The sequence below is a fragment of the Rhipicephalus microplus genome, chromosome X (assembly GCF_043290135.1).
Source record: "Rhipicephalus microplus isolate Deutch F79 chromosome X, USDA_Rmic, whole genome shotgun sequence".
NCBI classification, from domain to species: domain Eukaryota; kingdom Metazoa; phylum Arthropoda; class Arachnida; order Ixodida; family Ixodidae; genus Rhipicephalus; species Rhipicephalus microplus.
In genome coordinates this window covers 92,909,846-92,922,185 of record NC_134710.1, presented here as the reverse complement: position 1 = coordinate 92,922,185, position 12,340 = coordinate 92,909,846, and the positions used below count along the sequence as shown (strand labels likewise).

General features: G+C 43.7%; 1 protein-coding gene across 2 annotated transcripts in view; it reads left to right on the top strand.

Moving 5' to 3' along the window:
• The window catches only part of LOC119176744 (hemicentin-2), a 329,765-nt gene that overhangs the window by 197,108 nt on the left and 120,317 nt on the right, over nt 1-12,340 (top strand). For both annotated transcript variants that reach the window (XM_075877281.1, XM_075877280.1), the window contains exons 6-7: nt 1,201-1,509; nt 10,242-10,580. In XM_075877281.1, the coding sequence (XP_075733396.1) occupies nt 1,201-1,509; nt 10,242-10,580 (648 nt within the window). The remainder of the gene's footprint in view (nt 1-1,200; nt 1,510-10,241; nt 10,581-12,340) is intronic.

The window sequence follows — 12,340 nt, the reverse complement described above, 5'->3', positions numbered from 1 at the left end:
CGTAGACAGGATAACCGCTGGTCATTAAGGGTAACTAACTGGATTCCCAGAGAAGGGAAGCGGGTTAGGGGGAGACAGAAGGTTAGGTGGGCAGACGAGATTAAGAAGTTTGCGGGTATAAATTGGCAGCAGCAAGCACAGGACCGGGTTAACTGGCGGAACATGGGAGAGGCCTTTGTCCTGCAGTGAACGTAGTCAGGCTGATGATGATGATGATGATGATGATGATGATGAATCACCGTTCGAAAAACGTTTGGTATAGGAGTATATGTAGGGAAAAAAAGAAGAAATATAATGATTGTGGTCAACCTCTACTTCTGTATTACTTGATTCGCCACTGCATTGAAAGATGATGTGCTCTGTTCCGATGTTTCTAGAGCATTATGGCATGTTATTGTACTGTCGGATAGTCCTTATTTGAGCTTATTCTCTCAGATGGTCTGATTAGTTTGGCTTCAAGTATTGCTCGTTATAACAAATTGATCGATATAAAAAGAAACCACTGCAACAGCAAGAGCGACAATAAAATGAAGCTACACAGCCCTGTCAAGAGTATATATTACAATAGCAAAATAGAGCGAAACGAATGGAAGGAGTGCAAGGGCAGAAGTTCTGGCTCAGTTGTCAGAGTCTGAGGTGCTTAGGTACTGTAAAAATAAGAATAGTTGGCAGTACGATTTCGTCCAGGTGGCTTCTATGGTGACTCTACAATCACTACACTGTGCCGGGACACACAGCCATGGCATAAGATATCGCTACAGGCTGATTGGTGCTAATCTGCCTGATTTACTTAGGGGACCCTTTGTTTTCCGTGCTGTATTTTGTGACTACGAACTAGTATTATTGACGGGAAGTTCAACGTTGCGAATAAAATAAAAGTGGTGTATGGTTGTGATGCGCTGGTAGATTGTTGCTTTCGAATTTTATAAGCTCATTTCTGGAAGCCTTTATTGTCACAAGACATACCAGGAAAGTAATATTTGTTCAACTTGAGAACTGCGGGATATTCCTGAAGAGAGCTTCAATGACAGATAGATAAATTGGTTGATTTATTTACGTATTGATTGATTAATTTATTTATTTATTAATTGATTGATAAAAAACCATCATGAACATATGCTAGCGTTGCATAGCTTTACTTTTTGTTGCTATGTTCGTACCCTTACTAGATTGCATTGGCACATTTTCTGCGCTTTGCAGACAAACCGAACGTGACGCTGCGACTCGGCCAACCATTTCGTGACCTGGAGATTATGGAAGGCGGTGACGTGTACCTAGAGTGTCACGTGAACGCAAATCCACCGTCATCTGAGGTGCACTGGTCGAAGGACGGCGTCGAAGACTTCGCGACCAAGACGCTCAATGGCTCGACTCTTCCCGACGTTATCATCTCTGGCCGCTTCCTGGCGCTCCAGAAAGCCCGGCGTAATTTCTCTGGCCGCTACGCTTGCAGTGCTACAAACAGTGAAGGCTCGGCTCTAAGCAACTCGCTTCGCCTGAAAGTACTACGTGAGTGGATTTCTGTTTGTGTATTCGCCCTTTATTTTTGACTCGTATAAGGTCCTACAATATACATTAGTTTCATTATTATCCCTCATATATATATATATATATATATATATATATATATATATATATATATATATATATATATATATATATAGTGTTTTTGGTTTCACATGTATACATTATGCATGGATTCAAAAAATTCATGCGCAGTAAAGCGTGTGAGTACCTGAATGTTAACGTAATGTTGATAGAGACAGATATTCAAGCAAACGAGTGGTCATAAAACTGTACAAGATTTGATTCAATACTTCAAAAAGTTTGTAAAACAAATGTCTCAGCCGTTTTTGTTTTTTTTCTGATGTTTAATCGTAACAGCCGCATCTAGTGCGATACCAGGGAAGAGTATTGAGAGCGTTACAGTATGCACGAAAAATTTGATGAATTCAACACTCTTCTTTTGACTGGAAGTGCAGGTGTTTTGCAGTGTAGGTGCTGTTTGTAACACATGTTTATCGACTTTACTAATTCGTTAATACAAGCAATGGCTTGTAGGTTCACAGCAGTTAGTTCTGGTACGGGCGTAATCTCTAATTGATTCAACTTTTGAAAGTGCGCACAAAGCCCCGCCGCGGTGGTCTCGTGGCTAAGGTACTCGGCTGCTGACCCGCATGTCACGGGATCGTATACCGGCTGTGGCGGCTGAATTTCAGATGGAGGCGGAATTGTTGTAGGCCTGTTTGCTCAGATTTGGGTGCACATTAAAGAACCCCAGGTTGTCGAAATTTCCACAGCCCTCCACTACGGCATCTCTCATAATCATATGGTGGTTTTGGGACGTTAAACCCCACATATCAATCAAGGAGACCTTCTAGAAAGGTAAGCGAATCCCAAAGTTCACTGAAGCCAAATTTAAGAATTCGTTGGGCTGACCCGGTATCTTGTCCACTGCTGGCCAAATCGGAGGAAGATGTAGCAGCATAAAAATAATAAAGTAAGAGAGAAAACGTTTGGGCTATTGTAAGGCATTTTTAGGTATAATACGAAAAGCCAACGTTTTAGCGTTGACTGTTTTAGCGTTGACGCAGATTTCTCCGCAGAAATATTGACTTGCATTTTCTGTCCTGTTGCCTATGATGATAAAAGCCTATGATGGTAAAACCTATGATGGTAAAATTGATGGCAGTAAGGATTTCAAAGAATGATTCATGACTCAATATTGATTCATTTTTTCACTTTATCATTCTGTTAAGTAATGTTACGTATTTATGTAAAAATTATTATGCTGTATACAGCTGTACAAGAAAGTAATTCCTGAAAAAAAAAGCAGCGACGAAATATCAATTGTTCAGGACGAAAGACTTTTGTGGTCGGTTACTCAAACTTCACGACAGTAGGACTTTGTAGTAATGAAAAAGGGTTAACACTTTCTTAATGTGTACAATTTTCTCATGTCAAGTTAACTTTCTTAACTCTCATTGAATGACGTTCAAAACTTGACTGGCCTTTCAAGTCATTCTTTTCATTCGTCTTCACTAACCTCGGTGTCGCTAACTGAATTTAACATAAACGTGTGCCTACGCCTACAGCGGATGTGACTCTCGTTTGCGAAAAACGGGTAAAATATTACAGAACAGGTGAAGGCATTAGAATTTAACTGCGAATTTGAAGTGTACTTTCGCCCTTTCTACTTTATTTTTTAGTGCATTGTGTACAAAACGTATCCGGCAAAGCGAAACAAAAAAGTTTGATGCTTGCTTCCTTGTCCTAGTGCGCCACCTCTCCCTATACAGTACGGACAAATTCGCTTCAGCGGGTTTACTCTTCGTGTGCTCGGGTGCTTCAGTGACAGCAGCGCGTGTTCTCTCCCTATGGGCTCACTTCACCGCTTGGAAATGGTGGGACCTCTGTGGAACCAACAAACCATGTGAACGTTTTCACGAGACACATATATACGAGCGCGTTTCTGGCATTTCGTTTCCGGAGAGGGTAGCTAGCACGTGTGATTCGGCGCTGCCATAGCAGCTCTCACTGTTGCACATGAGTACGTGGGCGGTTTGTTTTGCTTCAGTTTGCGACCGCGTAATACGCGACGCCCCAGCACCATCCAGCTGGGAACAAATCGAGCGTTCCGACAACCACGCCCGCACAGCTTTGCTTCGCCATCGGCTTGCTTCCACGTGCCTGAACAACGAGCCAACGATAAGCATGAAAGGAGCAAGGGCCAGACAGCCCGGAAATGAACAGGCGTTTCCACGAGTGCGCACGCCTCCATCCAATCACCTCCCCGCCTCGCGGCCTCTTTCCCATGGGGCTATCAGACAAAATAAATAAATGAAATACATAAACATAGAACTGTGTTATTATTCTACTAATGAACAGTGATCAACGCCGGCAAAAGCAGGCATACTAGCACAGCCTAAATGAAAATCCAACCGTAAAGAGCGCCCAAAACCTGCAGCGACGTCACGTATTTCGTTGTTATTCGTATCTCGCTCCCCATTTAGCGCTACATTGGGTCCTGCAATCAAACACGCGAAAATGCACGAAGATGCCTTGCATGGAAACCGGACGGAGAAAGAAAGACGTAGACTGTAGCAGGTACTATTTAGGGCGAATGGGTGCATGACTTAACATGGCAAAGGGACGCAATGTAAAAGCTTTAGGTAATAGAACACAGACAAAACGTTAGATTCCTTTCTATGGTTTGGACATTGCACCATAGATAATGTATTCGGAAAAGACAGATGGTTTGGGCTGCTTATTGAAACTGACCCCTGAAGATCCACTAACGATCAAATAACAATGGCAGGATGTAAGAAATGTATTCAGTATACAGTGTCGACTGATACAGATATTACCCGAGAAAAGATGGATGAAACCACGCCAGCCTAATCATTCACGAACTCCCGCGGGAGCTTATGCAGGACGGAGGCGTTTGGTGTTCTGCAACATCATATACTCGGGAACACGAAGTTCGGGCCCGCCCACGTCTTTATGTGCCTTATTTAGCCTTCGAGGGTCCTTTTGTGTTCTGATGTATGCAGGGGGCTTCGTTCTTTAAGGACTCTCGGCCCAAAGAACAAGTAATGTTGCACCCATTATTTCATGTTATATTTGTCGTGACTGGAGGACCGAGTGGATTAATTTGTGACTTGCTTTTCTTTGTCTCACCTGTGAGTGATGCATACGGTACGCGTTTTCCCTACCTCTTCACCTCCTTCCTGCTCACTTCTGAATTTCAGGATGCAAGGAGGGCTATTGTGGGAGTGTCTACTGTATGTATCCAGTAATCTATTGATCTGGAAGTGTGATCACGAATTCTTACGAGTGAAAATCATAGGATGGTACAGGAGAGTGAAGACGGAGCGCTAATTTTTGTTGTTTATTTCTATACACAATTGAAAGTTAGCGCTCTGTGTCCTTTCTTGTGTCTCCTCGTGTATTTTGCGCTGCTAAGATGGGGTCTGTTCGTCCTCCATCGTTGTCGTACGCAGCCACAGGGTTGCGAGATTGATGATGGTGGTATTTGGAGTGTTCACTAGATGGACGCATGGACGGACGCATGGACGGATGGACATACAGACTGGCAGATGGCTGGACGGATGGATGGACGCGCGGAGCGGGTATGTGCCACAGGGGATGCGAGATGGCGGTACTTAGAGTGTTCACTAGATGGACGCACGCACGGGTGGACGGACAGACAGAGTAGAAGACGGACGGACGGATGGATGGACGCGCGGGCGTACAGACGGATAGACGCTCGGACACACGGACTGACGCATGGATGGACGCACGGATGGTCACGCGGACAGACGGAAGCAAGAACGAACGGACGGACGGAAGCACGGGCGGGCTGACGGACACTTCGCCCCACTCATCATCATTCACCTCGTGGATATGCTGGGATTTTGTTTTCTAATGAGGAGAGAGGTGCCTCGCCCAGGTGCTCAGTATTATACGTACTCACATATATAGAAAGTCGGCTCTCTTTTCTACCCTCCTTTTTCACTTCACATGTGCCTCTCCAAATGACGCTCCGTCGTGCTCCCTCATGAGGTCATGAATATAAGCGTCTTTCCTAATCTCAAGCCACTGCCTCAGTTGTAGATGTTTGGTTACTGTAGAATTAGCCTTTATACGCACCATATGCATATTCTCTTAGTCTTTCGCCGTCTTTAGAAACTAGTATAATACGTTGCTGTAATTTAATGCACCAAATTGTAGCTGTTGAACTAAAATAACTTATACTTCTAAACATGTTTTGGAAGGTATTAGTTAAAAAATAAAAGGGACTGCCTTCTGGTGCTGTATGAATGAGTGTTTCTTAGTTGAAAGTGAAAATACGATGTCACTAGTGTCATAGTGATGTTTAAGTACATTTCAAAGAAAAGTAATCAACATTTTGGAATAGTTTGCGTGAACTGACTGCACACAGCTCGCAACTGTGTTAGACACGTTTACAAAAAAAGAGGGAGGCGAGGGAAAGGTATGGAGGTTACCCATGCAAGTTGAGCCAGTCTTGGTACCTTTCATGGGAAAAAGATAAGAAAAATTTATTAAGGAAGCAGGAAAAAAGAGAGGGAGAGCTGTTGGTACGCGCGCACACATAGTATAGTTCACCGCGCACGCACAGAAGGTAAGAAGTCTGAATTATTTCATTTTCTGTTTTTTAATGGTCCTATAAATAGCGTAAACCGAGATCCACTATATTAATGAAACCTTGCTAATACGACGCTAAGGTATCTACCACTTGAAGTGCACCTTGAGCTGATCTGGTTATTGCTTCCAATCATTTTTTAAAGCAATGTCTACTCAGTCCTGCGCAGCGTACAGTTAATTAGGCGAAATGTGAGTGGAACAAGCCTCTTTGGCGTAGTCACTGCACCCGACGAATATTTTTTTGTCCGCTCTCTGGCACCACTTTTGTATACGCGAATATAAGTCATTTACTCTGAAGTGGTTACCCACTTCACCAAGTCATATTCGTGCGGCAAATTTTTTGGTTGGGACATTTTCGCGACATGTAATCTTAATAATGTTTTGTCTTGTATTAATGACACTATCATGGAGCCATCTACAACACGCTCAGTACAGAATCATTCCCCGGAGTTTAAGCATTCTATCGCGTCTCTCATAATCATATGGTGGTTTTGGGACGTTAAACCCCACAAATCAATCATTTAAGCATTCTAGGAAAAAACTCTGCTCGGCTTGTCGAGCCACGTTCGGTAAATACGCCGCAGACAGTACGGTTGTCTGGCGCAAAGAAGTAACGAGGAAATGGGTCAAGAGACGCTTTCTGATTTAAATTTTCTTATGTGGAATTGATAACGCATTCCTACCTCACTTCGAGGTATCGCAAAAGCTTGGATCGCCGGTTTTGTTGCTAGCGATAATCCGTTGAATGGGTCGAAAACAATTCGTTGTCGCCAGCGTATCTGCTGTAGTCGACGTACAGAGTTTGATCCCTTTCTCTAGAGATAAATAAAAGCATGCTGCTAGCTGTCTCTGGGTTTATTTTTAATCAGCTTTTATGTGCTTCAAAAATAAGCATTGCGTTTAATTAAAGTATACAGAATCTATTCCCCATCGGAGCATAACATGAGACGAATAGGGCAATTGAAAACAATATTTTATTTTGTATGATGTTTGATCCCTTTTTCAACCCAAATCATTCGGTGAAGTTTTACTGTAGAACCCGGACGATTGCTATGCTTGCTCGTTTTTAACATTGCAGGAGTCCTGTCCGAGAGCACTTGACTTGTGAATGTTATTTATACTTGAACTCATTTTGGAGCTTGGTTTCGTATGCGTGTTTGTGTGGCCCGTTTCAGCGGTTCTGTGGCGTTGAAGAAACAGCAGAGTGTAGGGACTAGCGTGTGCTTTAAATATTTCACGAGGAATATTTGCCGGGTCCGTTTTATGCACGACTTGTAAGTGTCCCAGGACTGGCCACTAAGTCATTACGGATTCTTCGACTGTAAATATCCCACGAACAAGTCGTAAACAAAGCCAGTTTTAGACTCGCTGGTTGCTCTTAACTGAAGCTCTAATTAGAGCTTCCTATTAAGGCTACGTGACACTTAAAACGAGGAAATCTCGGCCCCTGTATTAGCGCGAACTTCTTTGCTACGAAGCGGAGAATCTGGCCGGAAATAAGGATTTTAGTTTCGTACGTAGCCTCAAAGGTGCGCTCGTAATTCTGATTCCACCGTCTGAACAAGCGATGAGCGCGAACAAGGTAGGCCCGGAAATTAGGGGCCAGGCCTGCCTTAATGAGAGCGTGCCGGCCCAAGTACGTTTTGTCTTCATATTGCACAGCTCTAGTATTGTGCACTGTATATGCAATACGCTTTGTGATTTCCTATACTTATAGACCCTTTTACTGTTTACAAAACTGCTCTATGACGACATCGGTTTTGTCTACCGATGTGCCAAAATAGCATCGGTGGACAAGAAGAGCTTCGAAAAATAGCCCGCTAATTTTCTACGCTTTCTTTCCCTTATTTGGCAAAATATATTCAAATAATTGTTCTTTTGAGCTACACAAAAATTATAAGAGACTCTTTTGAACTTTAAGAACTTCCTTTTATCTGAAAAGCTAAAGAGAGAAATTTCTTACATTTAAAAGAAACTTTAAAACGTGCTTTTAGTTTCTACGTTAAGAGCTGGTAAATGAGGAGACCAGAAGTTTTTTTTTTTTTTTTTGTAGAACGCTTGCGACCTTGAAATCGTCTATAGAACGCTTCAAGTTCGTTTACTTCATTTTCACACAGGAGCAAATTTTCGCGTGCGTGTGTGCATGTTTGTATGTAAAAAAGAAAGAGGGGAAGGGAAAGAGAAGAACGTGCGTTTCATTGTGTCCATGCATATTTGTTATGAACGCACGACGCATGCCTGCGCATACGTGGGAAATTCGTGCTCAGAAATCATGCCTGCTTGGTGTAAAGATAACAACTTTCTGGCGAAAGACGTATTGATGAATCATACCACCGAATTTCAATTGCCACTGACGTCTTCCTCTGATTACCAGCAGCACATATCTGCAGCTTGCTTTTGGCGGCACTTATACACCATTACCGCCACGTTGCGTTTTCGTTCGCGACAAGCGTATAGCGAGTGGCTCTAATCGGTGGGACGTTAAACCCCACACATCAATCAGCTCTAATCAGTGATTTCTCGTGCTCTGCCACAAGCGCTTCAGTCGGTCTACATTGACGCGTCTGATGTAGACAGGCCAAACGTCTCAAAAAATATGTATCACCGGAAGTGATCGCTCAAGTGCATAGGCCCTAAATGCTCAAGTGCATAGGCCCTTTGAGCTTTGTACGCTGTCATGCCTAGTGACCTAAGGGCAATGTATACGGGGTCCTCACCCACATGCCGTTTTGCCTTGTAGTCTCATCGCTTACACATTATTTGACAGAGGTTAGTTTTTTTTTGTTCTTCTCTTTAAAATAATTCTTTCTGGTAAGAGATTATCCTGGTGATTGAGATGGTCAGGTATAAGAATGATACAGAAAAAAAAGACGCCGAACTCAATGAAGAGAGTATAATTTGTAAACGTTACGGTTTCTTGCTGCAGCAATAGTTGCCTTGAAAAAACAAAGACAAGTACGCTGTTGCTCTCTGATTCAGTTGGTGTCACACAGAGCTTGCGTAGATGGGAGCTCGCTGGCGTTCATTGGCTATCATGCATTCTTCTGCCCACTTACGTCGTTTGAAAAGACCGTAGCACAAGCTCAGTGATTGCTTGAATTGATATGCATCTTTGATTGTTTGATTGATTGTTTGTTTGTTTGATTGATTGATTGATTGATTGATTGATTGATATGTGGGGTTTAACGTCTCAAAACCACCATATGATTATGAGAGACGCCGTAGTGAAGGGTTCCGGAAATTTCGACCGCCTGGGGTTCTTTAACGTGCACCCAAATCTGAGTACACGGGCCTACAACATTTCCGCCTCCATAGGAAATGCGGCCTTCGCAGCCGGGATTTGATCCCGCGACCTGCGGTTCAGCAGCCGAGTACCTTAGCCACTAGACCACCGCGGCGGAGCTTGATATATATCTTCTCGTTGGTGTGGTCAGCATGGTGCGTTATTATTCAGTCAGAAATTATCTCTCGCGTTATCAGCCTGAATTTCGGCACATTCGTTTAAATTAAAAAAAAATAGATTGTACAAACTTCGTCTGTACGTTGATCACTTTTTCGGAAACTGTAGCTGCTATATGAACTTACGGCTCTGGTAATAGGAACGCATTGGTATATACGTCTTTTTTAAGTTAAAGTTCTCCGCGCTTTATTTTAATGCTTCATACGTCATATCTTTCTCTCGCTGTACATTTTGGTTTGTCTCCCAGTCCAGTATTTACACTTTCAATTAGTATGCCGAGATCTTATCCACCCATATACACCACTTGCAGTTGTTCACCTTTATGGGCCCACGATGACGCCGTATACCAGATTTCTGGACTGTGACGTTGTGTCTGCTTGCTGTCTCTCTCTCTTTACTTTTCTTTCAATTTCCCCATCCGTGTCTTCTGTATTACGCTAAGTGTCAACGTCCCTGCCTTTCCTCTCTCTCCTGATGGTTCTTTCCCTTCACTTTTATAGTTGTACTTTTGAAGAACCTCGTAATTGTTCTTTCATGTGCAATGACTTACAATTTATCATAGCAACGGCGCAATCGTAAGTTCATTCTTTGTATTCGTCCTTAATCCATGCAGACTCTCCGACATGCGTGGAAGGAGCGCCCATCGTGTATTCGGCATCCCGTCACGAGGCCGTGCGAGTCACGTGCCGAGTGGCCGCATCGCCAAAATCGGTGCGCTTCCGCTGGAGCTTCAGCAGCAGCACGCGGCGCACCGAACTCACAGACTTCGTGGTTCTGGGGCCCGAGATGGAGCCGGACGGCACCCCCGTGCTCGATGGGGACTCGCCCACCGTGGTCTCCGTGCTTGAGTACACTCCGCAGTTCCAGAGTGACTTTGGCACGTTACACTGCTCGGCCAGCAACTCCATGGGCGACCAACGAGAGCCCTGCACCTTCCACGTCGTGCAGGCTGGTGAGTCTCGCTGCTCATTCCGCGTTTCCGGTAGTCCGCACTGGCCGGGCTTTAACGGTGATGATGCCAGGATTACCAATGTAGAGATCCACTTTATGTGCTGCATCTCAAATTCAGCAGCCTTTACGATAATAAGGGAGAAATATATGCTATATTGCTATATTGCTGCTCGTTTAATTCAAAAACTTTGGCATACAATTTATTTCTAAAAGATCCCTGCGAAAGCAAGGAAGGTGACACCGCTTCGATAGCACGCGTTCACTCAGTATAAATAACAAGGTGGTTGTTTTGTATGAAACGCACAGTCCATTATGAATCAATAAAAAGACACTGCACCTTTTGAGCAAAATAATGCAAATATTTTGTAGTACCCGATTTCGCAGTTACCCATTCAAAAAATAAATGTAAATATGCACGGGGCACTTTTGCATTGCAAGATCGCAGGACCCCATTACACTCTTTATATATTGTATCCTAGACTAAAATTTTCCCGACTCATGTCGTTTCGAGAGGAACTACACTTAACAGGTGCGGCAACAGCAAGAGGCTTAACAGCCCAGGCATCCTGTGATGAAGCATAGCGGGTGGAGGTACTCTGTTTCTCGCATGCACGAAGAAGAGCCACCATGCGCAGCGTTCCAACTATTCAAAGAGAGCAGTGTCAGGGCCATGAAGTGTCAACCACGCTATGCATAGCGCGCCGTTGATGACACATGGCGTCGATAATAGATGCCTCACGTTTACGTCTCTAATTGTTCCAATAGACGTGTTCGTGTTGTTCTCGGTTTGTTTGTTGGTTTGTTTGCTTGCTTCCCTCACACGTTAGGCAACCTCCTTTTAAGTGAATTAAGCGCTAGCGTATACACGTCCGTGAGAATAAGATCGAGTGGTTTACGTGCTGAAACCACAATATAACTGAGACCCGCCATACTGAAGGGCTCTGGAAATTTCGACCATCTGGTCTTCTGTAACATGCACTGATATCGCAGAGTACACAGGCCTGCATCAAAGTTTTTCCTTCATGGCCGGGATTAAACCGGCGATATTCAGGTCAGCAAACGAGCATCATAACCGTTACGCCCCCTCAACTGACAGTCAGGATCATGAATAGACACAGCTTTAAATTGTGATAAGGTTCACCTTGAATCGCTTGAAAATTATAAAATATTTGTGCAAACAAACGCGTAGCTGGTTCCTATTCTTCCTAAAAGACGCGTCATGTTTCAATGTTGTCACGCTGCATTAGTGATAGCCCAAATGAAGCTTGCTGCCACAAAGGTTGTTACCTTGATCAAAAACACTTCATATAAAAAACTAACGTAAATTACATCACAGCAGCTCTGACTATGACTAGTAGTTACGAAGAACTGCAGATGTAGCTAATTAGCACTATAAATAACAGACAATGTGACAATATACAGGACGGGGTGTGTATGCGCTTTGTCCCGCCTTCACCTTGCCCATTGTTTCTTGCGCTAATTATGTCGGCCGTTAATACGCACCAACCAGACCAGCTCGCTTCTCTAATACTGGTACGGAGAAGCTGTGGTTGGTCCAGATGCTACTATCTGACAAGAAGCCATAGTGCCAATTCGTTCCGTCACTTTCTTCGCACCACCAACGTATAGTGCCTGCGGAAACTAAACGTTAAATTATTTCGAAAACACTGGAGCGTAAGTTCGGCCTCTTTCCATTAATTAAAAACTCGACACGCCGAAGCTCCATTTCCGAATTGACGTGACGCATGCCGACAGAGGAAA